At 38.8% G+C, this 18,655-nt stretch overlaps 1 protein-coding gene across 1 annotated transcript in view; it reads left to right on the top strand.

The window, feature by feature from the left end:
* Snx7 (sorting nexin 7) overlaps positions 1 to 18,655 on the top strand; it is a 79,455-nt gene that overhangs the window by 48,733 nt on the left and 12,067 nt on the right. Inside the window, exon 8 of the mRNA XM_036191482.1 lies at positions 10,843 to 10,995. Within this exon, the coding sequence (XP_036047375.1) occupies positions 10,843 to 10,995 (153 nt within the window). The remainder of the gene's footprint in view (positions 1 to 10,842; positions 10,996 to 18,655) is intronic.

Raw genomic sequence — 18,655 nt, 5'->3', positions numbered from 1 at the left:
GTCGGATAGTTACATTATGATTCATAACAGTAGCTAAAATCACAGTTATGAAGTAGCAATGAAATTAATTTTATGGTTGGAGGTCAGCACGCATGAGGAACTGTGATAAAGGGTCACAGCATTAGGAAGGTTGAAAACCACTGCTGTGGAGTACCCAATGGGCTAGCTCCACTTTAGAGTGTGCTATAATTTAAACAACTGTTTTTAACCATAGAGGAGAAGTCATTTCTCATGGAACATTAGCTCTGATAGTGATTCAAATAGAGGTGGCAAATGTCTAAAGAAAGAAACATCAGGGGAATTTTCTTAATTAAAGTATAAAATATCATGGCAATCACCAGATTCCTTTTTTTTTTTTTTTTTTTTTTTTTTTTTGATCACATGCTAGGTTGGTTTCCTATAACTATGACAAAATCCCTGAGATAACTAATGTATAAGAAGGAGCGGTTTGTTTGGGAAGGGAGGGTCACAGTTTCAGAGCTTTCAATCAGAGATCAATTGACCTTGTTATTTTATTTTAGGGCCTTGGTGAGTCATTACATCATTACATGTGGCACAGCATGCTGCTTGCTTCAAGTGCAGGGAAGTAGAACAAGGAAGAGATGGACATCCCACAGTCCACTTTTGGCCACATCTCCAGTGATGTAATACCTCCTATTAGCCCCCCCTCCAAGGAGTCTACTGATTTTCTATAGTGGAGACTAAGCATTCAATGTATGGGTCTTTAGGAAACATATCCAGACCTGTCACAGGCACTTATATCACCGAAATACCTTTTACCATTGCCATCCAACACATGTACATTTTAAAGGTATATTTTTTACCTATATTTCTGTCTGTATATTCAGTCTCTTTCATAAACAGTGAATGTAATGATACTAAAAATTCTGACTGAGTTAAATGGAAATGGAAATGCCTTCAAACAGCACTATGAGATATCCCATCTATACACCCTCAAGTTCATCTATCTCTATGTGGAGCTTTCTGATTAGAGAAAGGTTTGGGTCAGAGGTTAGAGAACCTGAGGTCTAGGCAGAAGCTGATTCCTGTTAAAGTCTTTTAAAAATGGCCTACAGAAAGTCTTAGGAAGGAAAGAATACTCCTTATTCCCATGCTTATTTCCTGTGTTTGCCTGTGAAGAAAATTCAAGGGGATCTCTTTGTTTCCTAGAATGGTGCTATTTAAGTAATTGGCTTTCTGCGCCCACAGTGTACTGAGAAGCCATAATTACTCTTTGAAGGATGCTAATGCTGTTGGAGGCACTGGCTTCAACCATGATTCATCAACAGGATTTGTGGGTGTTTCCCGTCTCAAGTTGTCATTTTACAGAAGCCATTGTGTACTACTGAACGAGTTACATTTGGATAATAAATTTGCAGTGGATCTCAAGGAGAGAGGTTTCTACTTTATGAGAAATGTGTGAATTATGAAGTATGTTGAGAAAGGTACTACTTAGCAATCACGTGTGTGCCTGAGCAGCATTGTATAATCAAGCATTTAATTTCCTCAGACACATCTTACCTCTCTTATGAATCAGAAAATAATACAATTTTATTGTTAAGAGCCCTCTTCTCTCTCCCCTGCAATTTAATTAGTGCTTGTTAAGGAGAGGTAACTGTCAGATTGGAATTTAATTTTTGAGTTTTCTATTGTCTTCTGATAGAGTGGCAATCTAAATCTTTTTATTTAGGTATGTTATTTTCAAGAACTTTTCCAAATGATAATTTCCTCAACTTGTCTTATTGTGAAGAGAAAGTTTTAACATTTGAATAAATTGAATGGCTGCGCTTTTACTTTTCCATAAAAGGAAATCATGGAGAAGTCATTTAAAATAGAAAACAGAGATATTATCATTAAGAATAATAATTCTTGAATTATATTATTTTCCTTAAAATTTTGGTGATCTGTGCCTTTATGGATAGGGTCATTCACATTTTAAGTTTTTAGGGTAATTTCTAGTATTAGGAAAAAAAAACTTAGAGAAATAATGGAAACACACATCAAACATTGCACTTTTCCTGAGCTTATTCATTCAATCTTCAGATTTCTTAAACTCTCACGTGGTGGAAGGGAGGCAGCGGAGTAATTACGTAACAGACCTCTGTACCGCACTTGGAGACAGGGAAAGAAAACTGAGGCCAAGCCATCCTCCGCCCAGCTGAGGACAAGCTGTCTCCTCTGGAAGTTTACATAGCTTGGAGGTTTTGTGCCATGCTTGTCCATGAACTGTAAGACTGTCCACAAGCATGGTGAGAGAAGCTGGCTTCTTGTACTCACATTTCCTCCCCAAACTGTAAATAAGTCCATTTTCCTTGACCAACTTCTGTTCTAATTCCTTTGCGAATATAGGGAAACTAAGGCAGTGGGCTGTGCCCTAAGGCTATGACCACATAGCACCGAATATAATGGTAGAAAGATGTGGTCTCATGGAGGAGCTTCTGTTCAGATAGGAAGGTATAATTGCTGGTTTCGTTGAATATTAAGTGTTGCAGGGCATAGACTGAATGTAAAACAGTTCATCCAAGACCCATGTAGTAGAAAAAGATTTACTGAGTAAACTGCAAGGCAGTGGGCAGGGCTAAAACAGAAGAACCTCCTGAGATAATACAGTGGGGTGTGGTGCTTTGTGTTTGGAAGCTGCCCTCGTTTTTGTCTGAGTTTCTATTGTTCAGTTCCTGGCATGCAAATTAGGAAGATTCCGATTAGCTGATATTTGGCTGTGGGAGGGCACTAACCCTCTCGTTAGTCTCTGTTAATATGATTGGCTGTGCTCATTCATGTCATTTCTCTGCTCAAAGTTTGGCTGGAATGAAGTTGTCTTCTTCAGTGGTGTTATTAGGAGTGATTCCTGAACCAGGCTCATACTATGGAAAGTCCCTTTCTTGTTTGTTTGTTTGTTTGTTTGTTTTTCAATCATGTCTTCTACATTAAAGAAACAAATACTGAACAAAGATGGAAAAACAATTAGAAAAACAAAAACACCATGCTGTTCTGCAAAGGATCATGTGAGGACTTGATTAAGCAGAATTGAAGAACTTCTAAGGTTTAAAATTGAGTCACTGATTACATTCTTTGTTTATATCTCCTTTCTATCATTCTATATTATTTAAATTTGTTTTTCCTCAAAGATATTTTATATCTTTAATCAGCTGTACTTTTAGTACTTTATAGTTTTGTAATTACCACAAATTTTTACTTTAAAACATTGTACTTCCTAACATTATTTTGGTAAAAAGCAAACACATGTAGCACACTTTTGCTTATTTATCTTTATTCAGCTATCTTATGAATAGTTTTAAATTTTAGCAATTTGTTGACTGTGATTTTTCTGTGTGGAAATTTCTATCACTAATATATATCAGTTATTCTCTCATTTATTCAATAGTGATACCTTCATTTACTTTTTCACTTGTACCAATCTGGCAAAAAGCATGGTAATGTTATTATCAACAGTAAAAATCTTGTGTTGTTCCTGATTCTAAAGTAAATGCTTTCAAACCTCTTTCATTCATAGTGATATTTACCATATGTCTTAGTTACTTTTTTATTGCTGTGATAAAATACCATGACCAAAACAACTTATAAAAGAGTTTCTTTGGAGCTTATGGTTTTAGAGGGTTAGAGTCTTTGACCATCGTGAGGGAGTCTGGTAGCAGGCAGGCAGACGTGGCTCTGGGAGCAATAACTGAGAGCTCATATCTTGATACAACAAGTGCCAGGGAGAGAGAGAGAGAGAGAGAGAGAGAACAGAGACAGAAACACAGAGGCAGAGAGACAGAGGGAGACATAGACAGAGACAGACAGAGAAAAAATGGTGCCAGTCCTTGCAACCTCAAAGCCCAGCCCCAGTAACATGCTTTCTTCAACAAGACCAAACCTCCCTAATCCTTCCCAATCAGTTCTACCAGCTAGCAACCAAATATTTAAATATATAATTCTACTGGGGCCATTATCATTCAAAATACACTATAATATTTTTCATATATATATATATATATATATATATATATATATATATATATATTTGAGATTGTAGGCCTTCCCTTCCTCTAAATCATCCCATATACCTCTCCTTGCTATCTTACAAATTCATGGCCTCTTTTTTCATTAATTGCTACATATATTTATGTATATGTGTATATGTATGTATGTATCTGTGTGTGTGTATGTATGTGTGTGTGTGTGTTTGTGTGTGCAGTATATGCATAGATATATCCCTAAGCACAACCTACTCAGTATATGTAATGTTACTTATATGCATGTTTTCAGGGCTGGTGATTTGCTTTTGGATGAGCAGAGACTGTCTCCCATTCTCAGCATTCCTTTGTTACTTGTAGTTCTTTGGGTAGATTTGAAGCCTCCTGGGCTTTTGCTGTCTTTGTTAGCATGTCTATAAAGGCAGTGGTGAGGTGAGGATAAGGTATGTTTACTTGTAATGTTGGACACGATAATATCAGGAATCAGTGCTTTAGAGGATCAATGATTAATGGATTAATAGTCAACAACAGCTGTTCTCTCTTTGAGAAGCAAGTATTATTTCTCCTACATTACATTGCATCCCAACTACAATTTCCCCTCCCTTCTCGCTTCCCACTCCTCTCCACGTTCCTTCTCCCCCAGCTCTTCCCCTTCCATTTCCCTTCAGAAAAGAGCAGACCTCCAGGAGATAACAACCAAGCACAACAAAACAAGATACAATAAGCCAAAAGCCCTCATATCCAGGCTGAGCAAGGAAACCCACCAGGAGGAAAAGAGTTCCAAGAGTGGAAATGAGTCTTATTATGTTTTTAGCAATGACTGAAGCTTTAGCACAAGTATTGAAGAAAGTTGGCCAAATATTTGCTATCATTCTAGCAGCTAATCCCATGGAAGTAAACTATAAGGAAGCCCACCTCTTTATCCCTCCATCTCTCTCTCTCTCTCTCTCTGTGTGTGTGTGTGTGTGTGTGTATGCACATGCATGTGTATGTGTGCATGCACATACGCATATGAGCATGTGCATGTGTGATTATGTGCATGAGCATGCTACCACATAACATGTATACATGTGTAGTAAGAGGACAACTTGAGGAAATAGGTTCTCTCTTTCCACCATATGCTTATCTATCTTTCTATCTATCTGCTGTCTGTCAGTCTGTCTTTCATTTTTCTGTGTGTGTGTGCATGCATGCACACATCCTATCATGCTCATGTCTACATGTGTGGTTCAAAGGACAACTTAATGGAATAGGTTCCTCTTTCTACCACATGGTTCATAAGCAGTGAGCTTAGGTCATTTAGCTCAGCAGCAAGTGTTTTCCAGAGGAGCCATCTCACTGGCCCATCTACTCATATTTCCATAAATATTGTGACAGATACTGTTGGCAATCATGCCAATTAACTTCTCTAGAATTATCACACTGTAGTATATAAATTATTTATTAAGTATATAGCTCAGCAAACACATTTCCTTCTGACATATGTTTTAATGTGGTATATGGTTCGAAGTCTTTATTTTATCAAAACAGCTTAATTTCTGTCATGTAAAGTATCTGAATGCATCCTCCCAATAAACCTTAGACACACCAGTGTCTAATGCAAGCTTAACATTTCTTAAATGTTCTCTGGCTTCACTCATTCATTTATCTGCCTATGTAATTTATTAGTGTGTGTGTATGGTGTATGTGTTCATGTATGCAGGTGCATGTGCCTGGATGCAGAGACCAGGAGGTAACTTAGGATGATTTGCTCTATTACTCTTTGTAGAGTCTCTTTGAAACAGCAAGTTCCAGCACCCCTGCAGTGTCTGCCCCCTACAGCATAAGCCACACTTACGGCCATGCCCTGCTTTTTAATGTGTTTTGGGATCTGAACTCCAGCCCTTGAGTTCTTACAGCAAGTGCTCCTATCCACTGATCCACCTCTCCAATCTTGAGAGCTCTGGTTTTGACATTTCACGTGAGTGTCTCCATTTAAGCCAAGATGTCCACAGAAGAAAATAACTGAAGTGAAAGGGCAAGAGGAAACTTTTGTCTTGCTTTCTAGAGTGAAAATGTAAGTGAAAAGCTGTGTGTGCTGGCCCGCTTTCCAACAGTCTTCCAGAAACTTCTATCTGTAGTCATATGGCCTGTTTGCCTTGGGACTGTGGTGAGCAGAACATCATGGCCTGGGGAGGGCTGCTCAGTTTATGACAATGGAGAAGGAAGGGGAGAAAGTGTGGGACAGAGGTCCCCATATCTGCTTCAAGAGCATGTTCCCATTGACTTAACTGTCTCCATATTTGCTTCAAGAGCATGTGCTCATTGACTTAACTTCTCATTTGTCTCCTACCGAAAGCCTCCATCATATCCTAGAATAACTAGAACCTGTGGTAGCCTTAATTCACGGGTCTTTGGGGGTGGGTTAGTATCTACATGATAGCTGTTCTATAAGGGAGAGGTATGTCTTCAGAGTGAAGCTGTGTGTCTGCTGCTCCACCATGCAGAGCCCTTCTCTGAGTGGTTCCCATGTAGTTTTACCCCTTTTCCTTAGCTCTGTTATTTTACCACTTCAATACTTAGCTCTGCTTACGTTATAATCAAGATGCCAGTTCAAACAGCCTATCACTTGCCAGTTGGACAAAGCTACCCAAACTAGTACCCAAAATTAGTTTGGAAATTCCAAGCTGTAAATGTCATCTTGAGGCTTCTGATCTTGAGTTCTCCTTCCTTCCCAACACTGACATTTAACATCCTCTTATAAATGAATAGATCTTACTATCTCTACAATACTGTGACTCCCAGGGGAGAGAGGCAGTTTGAGAGAGTGACCGCATTACCACCATTGCCTTGCCTCGTTTCCTACCCCATCCCATCTGCCCTTCCATTTCACATGCTAAGCAACTTGAACCTTTTTCCTGGTGCCTATATCTAAACTCCCCTACTTCCTGCCTTCCAGCTTTCAGTCTCCACCTTCCCTGGTATCATGAGAATTTATTTGGGAAGCTATTTCAGAAGCTCTTCCCTTAAAACCCAACCACCCTCATCAATCTTAAGAATTTAATAGCCATGCACCTGCCCATCCACCTCTCTCCCCTGCTCCTATTCTAGGTCCCAACAATAATGATTACAGTTAGCAGAGCCAGCCATTTGTTAGTGTCCAGTACACTGGAATACTGGAGGCGAGGCGCTGTCTTGGCCTGTCAGGTTTCTAACACATCCTATTTTCATGCATTTGTTAATTTTTATTGAATCTCTATGTTCTGTCAGAACCAGAAAGATGGAAGACTCAAAAATATCTGACCAGTGTAACAAAGCAAGTAATAAGGGGTTGAGATTGTAGCTCAGTTGGTGGGGTACTTGCCTAGAATGTACAAAGCCCTGGGTTAGAGCCTCAGAACTGTATATACCAGGTGTGAGCATACAGGAAGGCAGTGAAGGCAGCAGCAGCCAGACTAGGTTCAATGCCATCCTCTGCTTTGTGTTGAGTTTAAGGGCAGTCTCAGAAAAGAAGTAAGAAAATTGAAATCTCCTGAGTAGCTTATGAGAAGAGCATCTGGTTAAGTTATACTTTCATGGAGCATTAAATGATATAATGCAGACCACTCTTTTGATTGGGTGTCTCATGCTTTTTTTTGTTTCTTTGAATTAACATCCCCAGAAAATGATTCACTGTGCAGAAATCTTCTCAGTTTTCTTTTTCCGACTGAAATAATGAACTCATCAACAACAACAAAATCCAGCAACAAAACCATCATGAATTGGTCATAGTCATTTGAGGCTTAGGTGCCATCCTTTACACTGGGAAAGACAAAGTTAGAAACAGCACTAGTGATCCAAATAAGGCCTAGATTTTGACAGAAGAATGACACATTGCCGGAGATCAAAGTACCAGAGGAGGAAAGGATGTCTGTGTCTGTTGTAACAGCTAATGCTAATGGTGTGATGTTCTTGGTCATGATGGTCAAGGACAACCATTTAAAAGGCAAATTGTTAGACACTATGTAATTCAATGTTTAGCATTTCATGTATTTAAAAAACTCTTATGAAGTGAGTGCTATTATTTTTATGTTTGTTTTATGGATGGAGGAGCCAGGACTTGAACAAATAGCCTTACATTATCAGATACTCAACGTGCAGTTACACCCACTCTCAACGGCTGCTCCTAATGCTACACTGATAGACTGCTGACTTGGTCCCTGAGGTCAGAAGAGAACTGCTCTCTAGAACTGTAGCAGCCCCTGGACAGAGCTGGACCATCATCAGTCTGACCTTGTTTGAAGGGATTTAACACTGCTCACTTACAGAATGACAGAAGACAATTTTGCTGTAAATTGGTTATAGCGGTGGTAGCATTTAACTGTCACAGAAAGGGAAGGAAGATAAAATGGAAGAGTGAAATACTATGTTTTCTGAAGCTGGTTTCTAGAGAAGCTCCATGCCAGCCATCTCAAGCCCATGTGTTGTACTGTAGACTAGAAAGCTAAGCAGAGGAGCATATTATCACTGTTGGTGGGTGGACCCTGGACCCTATATATTTGTTTAATATCTGTATGGCTCTGCAGCTGGGAAGACTCGTCAGCAACTCAGAGGAGTAAGAGTAACAGCCTCACAGCCCTTTTTAGCAGGCATCTATCCTTCTTGAGTTTGATCTTTTAACAGCTTTGCTTCAGGTTTAGCTGTTAGTACCCATTCCCTATGATTATTAGCCATTTGGTTAACACTCTGCTATACATATTCCCTACACTTAACTAAATAATGACCTAAAAGAATATAGAGGCTTGTAAAGTGACTAGTGACATCACTGAGACAGTTGTGCCTAACAAAGCAAACATGAAACAGTACACCATGAACCTTACCACCAAAGTAAGTCTGCCATTGGGAATATAGGATTATGTACGCGCCCACACAGGTGAGTGTGTGTGGTGTGTGTGTGTGTGTGTGTGTGTGTGTGTGTAGTTCATGTATATAAAATCTGTTCTTGGGAACATAACGTATAAAATTATAAGCATAGAAGTAGAATTTGATTTTGAGGGAAAAAGTTAATTCGAGCATCAGTAAAAATATATTTTATTGACTTAGGACATTTCCACATTGTAATTTCTTTGAAATAAGAAATGCTTCTTAAATGATGGCCCTTTATAAATCCAACCAACCACAAATGATGCCTCAGTATAGTGTCCCTTTTAAAACATGAAAGAGGTGGTGTCATTAACATGAGGGAGACATCATTTTTGTTCACATCTCCTGACTTTGCTGTGGTTCTGTAAACTCCCGAGCCTTTGCCTGGATTGTATAACTATGAGGTTTTCTTCCTGCTGTTGCTTTTACCTCCTCTCAAAGGACTTCCTCCATTTTGTTCAGTCACTCCAGCCTCTTGTTGAATCTGCTAGCCATGTGTCCATCTCCAGGTCCAGGTCTTACATGCCTCTGATAAGACAGCTTTGAGCGAGAGGACCCATGTTTCACTCTCAAATATCAGACCTTAATTTTAGTGGTATTTTCTTACTTAGGTTTCCTTTGGCCATTTTATCTAAACTTTCAGTAGCCTCCTTTTCTCTCCAGTGTTAGTCTTATTTTTCCACGTTAGCTTTTGTACTAGCTGATGCTTCATATTTTATTTATTTTGCTTATAGTTTGTCTCTTCCCAGGAGAAAATAAACTCTAGGAAAGCGAAAAGTTTTGTCTAATATCTCCACTGCTGAATCTTCCAATCCTAGAGGCATGCCTGGCACAGACAGGACACTTAATAAATTATTCTGAGTTTATTAACAAACCATACATTTGTGAAATTATGTCTCAATGTGCTTAATCTAAAGACTAAGCCAATGTCATCATGCTCCAAGTTTGGTAGGGACAAGAAAGAAAAATATAAAGATCACAGTAAGCCTGTTTAATAGAGGATCGGCTGGAGGTCAGACATCTTGTGATTGTAAGCTTGCTTGTGTGTCCAGTGTGCTGGATATTTTTAAGTCAACTTGACACATGCTAGAGTTATCTGAAAGGAGGGGACCTCAATTGGGAAAGTTATTCATAAGCTGCAGTTGTAGAACATTAGTGATTGGTGGGGGAGGGTCCAACCCATTATGGGTGGTGCCAACCCTGGGGGTGGACCTGGTTTCTCTAAGAAAGCAGGCTGAGTAAGCCATGGTGAGCAAACCAGTAAGCAGCACCCCTCCATGCCTCTGCATCAGCTCTTGCCTCCAGGTTCCTGCCCTGCTTGAGTTTTTACCCTGACTCCCTTCAGTGATGAACTACAGTGTGGAATTGTAAGCCAAATCAACCCTTTCCTCCCCCAACTTGCTTTTTGTTTACAGTGTTTCATTACAACAACAGTAACCCCAAACTAAGACATCCAGTTACCTAAGTAAAACTGTGTAAATTAATCCCCTAAATCTGCATATGTGAAAACATAATTTCTGTGGCTATGCATGTAGTTAATTTAGCTTCTGGTTAAAAATAACTAAAAATTTCAAGCCAGAACTGAAAAGGTAAAGTGAAGGAAGAAGCCACATATCTTTTAACATAAATGTAAGTGTTATCACCATTAATGATAGCGATCATGAGAGTATTAGTGTAGTACTTTTCCAGAGGTGTGCTATTCAGTTTTCTTTGTTTTCTAAATAGTAACATTGAAGCACAGGGTTTGAGATCGTATCCAAACTGCTCTTGTGGCAGACCTTAGAATTGTTCAGCAGTGTCTACTGAATGCAGTGCACTTTCCAGTTTTCACTACTCTGCATGGTCAGGTCTGATCACTTCCACACCCCAGACAGCAGCTGTTTTTAATTTTCTTAACATAATGGTCAGTCTACGTGGTCTCAGTGAATTCCCCATGGGTTGAGACCACACACATGGACTTATCTCTCTCTGTGGCATGCTTCAGCTTACAGAAGACATTGGAAAACTTGAAGACAAAGTGGAATGTGCTAACAATGCCCTGAAGGCCGACTGGGGAAGGTGGAAACAGAACATGCGAAATGACCTCAAGTCAGCGTTTACAGACACAGCCGAGGAGAACATCCGCTTCTACGAACAGGTAAGCCGGCTTCCTGGTTGAATGGGACAGACGCTCTTGACTGTCTACCTGCCCCATTGAAAGAGTTAATCCAAAGCATCCTTGGTAACTTCCTGCTGGCTTGTCTCCCCCTCAACCCCCACATGTGCCCCATTGATTATTCTGGAAGGATTTGCTTGCATTCCTCAAGAGGGTGGAATGTTCCTGATGGTTGGTTTAGTTTCCCCTTTGCTGTGTCTGTCTCATAAAGGTCTTGCAAAGGAAGAAAAGGAGCAGACATTAGGGGTACAAAATCAATCCAGGCTGCCCCTGAAGCCTTTATTTGTGCTATCCCAAAGCTGGAAAAGCAACATGGGAAAAGCAGCTGATCTATGCATCTGTCTATGCAAGAGTAACAAGGGGTATTTGGGGGAAGGTGTGGTGCTCAGTTAGCATTTTTCTTTTTGAATAATCCTTTTTAAGTTTGCAACTAACTGTTCCTCAAAGAAGTTACTTTCTCAAATGAATTTCATAATGTTATCGCTTTTCCACCCCCACTTACTCTAAACATACTTTCCTGGAAGAATATTTAAAATTTAGGTCTCTACAATTACCTCTAGCACAAATAACAAGTATATGAAAGTGGTAGGTTAAGAAATTTATGCTGTATACCTGCAATAATTATCATTTTCAAAGTACTTTAAATTTAAAAGTTATTTGTTTTGAAAGACGAACTAATATGGACATTTTCATAAAATGAGAATTAAATGAGCACCATCAACCAAACATTATTCAGGAACCCAAACAGCGAGCATAGCACAGTCCTTTCCTCGTGGAGTTTGAGTTAATATAGGAAACAGTTAAAACAAGGGAGCCTAAAAATTACAATGCATGTTCTAGTACAGAAAGTCATTGCAAGGAGATCCCTAATATAAGGATGGGATGATCCTCAGAGAATAGGTTGAAGCTGAGATCTGAATGTTGAACAAGACACCTCCACATGAAGATGTGAGAAATCAAGGTACAGGTTCCAAAAACCCGTGAACAAAAATGTAGAAGTGAGAGATATATCAAATCATTTGTCTGTGTTGGTGGAAGTGAAGGTAATGTTGAGTTAAAGATGAGTATGTTATAAGTTTAGTCTCCACATTTCTTCTAATGAGGCCATTGTGTTTTTATCTAATGATATACATCATCTCTCTCCTTATTATTGATCTGGCATACATACCCTTTAAGCAATTCAAATGTCTGAAAATGCCTGTAAACCTCAGGTTTGAATGATATAAAGTATTTCTCCTTAATAATTTTTTTTTATCTACATAAGACATCAGCGTCACAACTGTTTAAGTCTGTAGTGTCCATGACTTCTCCTTTGTGTTCCCACCTGGGCATATTTACGTTAAGGACTCTTAGTGACAATCTGCTGAGATAGTGCATCTGAGCATGCCTTGTAGAGTTGGACAAGGGCTCAGCAGTTAGGATCATGTCCTTTTCTTGCAGAGAACCCAAGTTCAGCCCCCAGTACCCATGTCAGGCCACTCACAGCTGCCTGTGGCTCCACTTCCAGGACATCCAATGCCCCTCTTCTGGCTGCATGAGTATGTGTGCGCATGCACACACACACACATATACACACACACACACACACACACACACACACACACACACAGAGACATATAATTAAAAATAGAAATAAATCTTTAAAAAAAGAAAATCCCTTGAAAATGATAATATGTAATAAAAATTATTACTATTGTGAAGCATATATATATATATATATATATATATATATATATATATATATATATATTAAGATATTAAATATCACAAATACAACTAACTTTTTAAAGGTAAAGTCTGCTGAATTTTACAAGTTTGGGTTTTCTTTTGTTTGTTTGCTTCTTCCATTTTGAGACAGGGTCTCACTGTGTAGCATTATTTGGGAGAATTACTGGGTTTTGTTAGGATAACTTAAAAAGACCCTGCTCAGGATATTTATTGTCATTTCCTCAGTGGCAACGTTTGATGTATCTGGCACATCAGTCTACCAATGTGGAATAAGGAAGTTGGCACCCTTAAATAGTCAAGAAGTCTTAATTAGTAGAAAAGCTGTGAAGGCCTAAAGATCAGCAGTGTGTTGTTATCTGTTAACTTCAGAGTGTCTCAGATATAAGGAGAAATGAAGTATTTCATGATCTTTTCATCCCGTTTAATTTAATCACATTCTCACAGAAATACCTCCTTTTTCTTCAACATTCACATAGATAAATCCCCAAAGGGTTTGTTCCTATTGAAGAAGATAAAATGGAGTTCACACATCTGCCTTTGGATTTACTTATATGAAGGGAGATGATCACAGCTTGTATGACTTCACATTTAAATATCAAAACGACAAGGGGAAATGAGATTATACATATGTGGAGTGGGTCTGAGTTGGACTGTAGTGACTGCCAGTTTGAAATATCACACCTACATTCATGAATTTGTGAGAGGCATTTGACTCTGGCCTAATAGTGGATACATAAAATGTTACTCCATTATTTTCTACATGAAACCACACCCAGCTTGGCTAGTAGAGGCATGCATCTGTTTGCTTCAGGGCTCTGTTCTGCACAATGTGTCTGTCTGCAGGCAATTTCACTGCTCTGAGAACATTGTGAAGTGTGTTTACACAAATTAAGATGACAGGGACACCACTAGGGGGTGGAATATTATGGGAATGCCATCAGGTGGTCACTCTGTCCTTGACTGAAACAATGTGAAACAAGACATGATTGTAGCACAGCATCCACAGGAAATCTTGCTAATGTGGTAATGTGGCAGGGATGTTGAAAGAGTACAATATGGCATGTGGAATAAAGAAAGTGGACGTTTTTCACTGTTCCCCTCTAGTTTAAAAAAAAAAAAGAAAGAAAGACCTTGTGTTTGTTGCTCCAATGCCTATTATAGAGGTGGAGCACGTTTCAGAAGCCTTTGATACTCGAGAGAAACAATGGATTAGAAGAGTATATTCTTTGGAAAGCTTTAGTTTAGTATCATTGAATCTACTTAGCCTTCCTGTCTCCTCTTACACTTGAGCTTTGGGTGCCTCCATGGACTTTGTGGCAGTGCAGTTAGTTTCAAGGTAGCTTTGGAATGGATCTGGGTTTGGCCGAAACTAGAAAACAGAATGACCTTTTGAATGGGAAAGTAGTCTAGGGACATCACTGTTGTTACTAAGGAGTGTACAAGCAGCCCTGATTTCCTTCACAGTTTTGTTGAAGTCCCTTTTGTCATCATACTGTCTTTCCTTTCTTCACCTCTACTACATCAAGGGCAGCCTGACAGCTAAAAGAACAGGGAATTCACTAGATATGCGTGGCAGTTGTGAGGAGTGGAGTTAGTGAAGGGATCTGAATTCCAGAACATCTGGATGGCACTCTTCGTAAGTGTCCAGGCTTCCCACAGCTGCGCACTGAAATGGTCAGGCTGCTCTAAGTGTCACAGGAAGCATCTCCCTTCGCTTTTTCTTTAACCTCACCTCTACACCAATCCTCCGAGCTCCCAGCAACAGAAACTTTTACTGGTGGTTTTTGTCAAGTTAAACAGGTGATAATTAACTGATAATGAACAAATACACTTTATTCCTTTGCAAAGTTTGTTTTAGTATTACTAGTAGGTGTATTAAAAAAAATCATTGTTTTATAGCCTATTGTTCTAGTTAAAAGGAGAAAGAAAAATGCATACTTACTGAAAACAAATACATACAAATTAAATAGTTATCCTACTATAAAGAAGAAATAAAGGTTCATCACCCTATTTCCTACAGAAAAGTAGATTTGAATATAATTATAGAAAAATAATTGCTAGCATAAAATTATCATACTAATTAAAAATGTTTATATGGCCCTTTCTTAAAGTGCCCACAGGAAATACATTATTTATTTTAGGCCTTGATAATTAAAATGAATATATTTGTTTTTTCATATTTTTCATTTGTTTTACATAATTTTCAATATAGTCATAATTTTCATGTAGCATTTATAAATCATCGTGGGATTAGATAATTCTTTGTACTTAAAATTTGATTATCTTATTTTCTCCTGTAAATAATACTATTAAGCTTGTTATGCTGGCACATGGATGTAAGGGGCAAGTCAAGGAACAAGTACTTTTGAATAAGGACAAGGGATCCTGGATGCCAGCGTGGACTTGGATATGCTGATATGTGCCACCGATGTATACATCACTGGAGAACCATATGTCTATTTTGCCAGGGGGAAGGGAACCTGTTTTACAGTTTCCTGAGGAATGCTATCTTTTATCTAACAGCCAGAAATCCTTCTGTAGTCCAGCTTGAATTGAGCCTAGACTCAATACTGGACCAAGTCAGTGGACTCGCCCTTATGGGAAGAAAGGGTATACCCTTTGGACCTTGCATCATACAACTGCAGTCCAAACTATTTGCAAGGCTGGGGCAGAAATATTTAAGCACTTGTTTAATAATAATAATAATAATAATAATAAGAAGAAGAAGAAGAAGAAGAAGAAACTCTTAAGATAATTATGAATATTAGCTGTTTACATTTGGGTAGTATGAATTTTAAATAACCAGAGTACTGGTTACTGCATTTCCAATGCAGGCAGGAAACCTGAGGCAGAGCAGTAGGATATGGGACAATTAGAAGGAAGGACAATGGAAATGAAAATTGACAAAGAAAATCCTATATAAGGAAATGCATTATTTTATATACTAACTTTAAAATAAATAAAAAAGAGATGACTCTACTATTATCAGTTATGAGTAGTCCACATTTATAATCACCAGACTATCATATCTTACTTTAGAATGTAATTTTTCTCATGTAAAATGATTTATTTAAGATCCCATTATTGCCCAGTATGGCAGCAAGCACCTTTGAATGTGAAGTTGGGGATCATCTGAGTGAAGAAAGGGAATGAGACAGAGCAGGGCAGGGGACATATGGTGAACAGCTGTGGAGAGGGGACAGAGTAGAACAAAGCACAATGACACATATGTACAAAAATGTTATAATGAAACCCTTTACTTTGTATACTGACTTGAAAATTAACAACAAAAAAGATTCTACTATCAAAGCCATGTGGTAAGTACTCTGTAGAGCCAATTTTAAGCTCAAATCTTGCTCATAGAGTTACAATTTGTGATGGAAGAATAATAGGCATATGCACTTGATTGATACAGCTTTACAGTTGTTTTTTTAAGACAGCATCTTGCTATGTAGCCCAGGATAGCTCAGAACTCACTGTGCAGCCTCAGTTGTCCTCAGAATTATGGCAATCTTCATGCCTCAACCTCGAGCAATAGACTCACAAGCAGGTACCACTACAGCTGGTGCTAATATTCTTCATGGTCATTTATTTGAATTTGTTCTATTCGGTTGAACTGCAATGGACAGACCTGGAGAAGGAATCTGCTCTCAGTGGGCGCCATAAATATTTGGGTCCACATGGACATCTAGGAAGTAGGGAAGCATTTAGGGTAAAATGCATTGTCTGGGAGGTAAATGAAAACAGAAAAAACAGAGTCTTGACAAGGGCACATCTATATCCAAATAAGTACTACTGCTTAAGTTTTTCTAATATCCAAACATAGTTTTTTTATGAGTCATGTAAAACATATGTAAATTTAAAAAAAAACTAAATTAGGTTTTATAGCAGGCCTACAAATTAAGTGATGGACAAATGGGCTCCAAGGATCCTGAATGCTCTTAAAGCATAGTTTTCTTTTCCATTTTTATTTCTGGAATGCATCCCTACTTACATTGGGAATGGGAAATGCCAAAAAGTTGCTTTAACATCGGCGTTACACTGCAGACTGGACACATTTTTCTGATGTGGGGAAAAAATGCTGAAAAATACCCTTGTCCAAGTTAGGATAGCTCTCAAGAATTCTGAATATACTAGGTAAAAATATGTTGATTATAATTATAAAATTGCTACCGAGGAAAGAATCTGATTTAGATATCTATCAAATTTCATTCTTTTAGAAGCTGGAAAAAAATCAGAAAAATTACTTTAGTGAAAGGAGCAAGGACAGCGGTCTCGCAGAATTTAATTCTGACTAGCAAAGGAGGACTGTTATCTGCCATTAACCTAAGGATAAAGTGCTTTCCGAATCCAGAAGGAGAAACCAGAGGAAGGAAACTAGCCATTTTCATGTTCCCTAGAATTTAGGAAAGTGGCTTGAAAAATCATGGAAAAGTTAGTTACACTTTCTAAGTCAAAGACCTTGAAAGGGACTATGACCAAAGAGAGTGGGCAGTTCTAAAGTGTGACTGTGGATCATGTGAAGAATCAGATGTGCTTGCACCATGGACTGTGGACCATGAAAAGGAAGAAGAAGAAAACGTTTAAAGATGAGTCCAGAAAAGAATGGGGAGTGTCAGGGGTCACATTTCAAGAGAGAGTGAGGTTTGAGGAGGGGGCATTGAGAAATTTCCAAATAGTACCAGAGTCAAGCATGTGGAGCCTCTTTGGACTACGGAAAATGAAGACCTAATTTGTTAATAAAATTATTACAAGGGATCTCTGATGGAGACTGCCATAGAAAGAGAAAATGGCTGCTTGGCCCCTTTCCTCTTCTGCCCATTCCATCAAGAAGAAGGAAAATGGAAATAGAATGGATTTGCCCATGAAAAGACAAAACAAAGCAAAAACAAAAGGTGGCATATTTGAAGAGATTAAATAAAAACTATCACCAGGCAGTGGTGGTGCACGCCTTTAATCCCAGCACTCAGGAGGCAGAGCCAGGCGGATCTCTGTGAGTTCGACGCCAGCTTGGTCTCCAAAGTGAGTTCCAGGAAAGGCTCAAAGCTACACAGAGAAACCCTGTCTCAAAAAACAAAAACAAAAACAACAATAACAAAAAACTATCCATTCCACAGAAAGAGAAGACTGGTTATATTATTTTCTTCCTGAGTATTATGAGAGCCCTTTACTGGCCGGAAAGCAGAGTTACAACCTCAACTGAAGCCCTTAATTCCAAACTTACTTTTAGGGGGAAGATTGATGGGTCTTCCCCCAACCTCCCTTGTTTCCTTCCTAGATGACTATGAATATTAACTCCAGAAACTTGGAAACTCTGTCACCTGTTTCCAGTTAATGCCCTCTGTCATTTGGATGAGTAGCATACACTCAATTCTCAGTATGAAACATCTTGGAAAGGCAAGGGTGGACATGGCAGAAACTTTACTCATGTAGAGATTTTTTTCCTGTGATTTTGAGCCTAAAGAATACAGGCAGTGTTTGCAATTTCTTTTAAAATCTTGGGACAGAGGTTTTCTAGATGGCCTATATTGGATCATTAAGTATCTTTATAAATTGGCTCTCTTTCAGGCTGAATTTGAGTCAACAGGCACCCTCTTTAGAGTCAACTTTCCTGTTATTACTGTTAAAATGAAGTCAGGCTATAGGGAGTGTAGGAAACCATGAGTGAGTAAAGTCCTGAGTGAATGTGTATTGTTGACCTGGGCTTGACCCTCAGGCTTATGGGAGTGCCAAAGCCTTCCCCAGGTGAAACTCACAGGCATGTCATAGCTTTCCTGGTGATAGAGCAGGGGCTTTGAGTTCAAGCAAGTGGCCAGTGTGTACAAAAACTAGCAACTGCTGTGTCCTTCCCAGATGTTTGCTACTTACAGAGACCTCTTGCTGAGACGAATTAACCCTTTCCCCTTCATTGTAC

This window comes from Onychomys torridus, chromosome 6, assembly GCF_903995425.1.
Source record: "Onychomys torridus chromosome 6, mOncTor1.1, whole genome shotgun sequence".
Lineage (NCBI taxonomy): Eukaryota > Metazoa > Chordata > Mammalia > Rodentia > Cricetidae > Onychomys > Onychomys torridus.
Note: the sequence above shows the minus strand (reverse complement) of the source record. Positions and strands in the feature narration are given on the sequence as shown.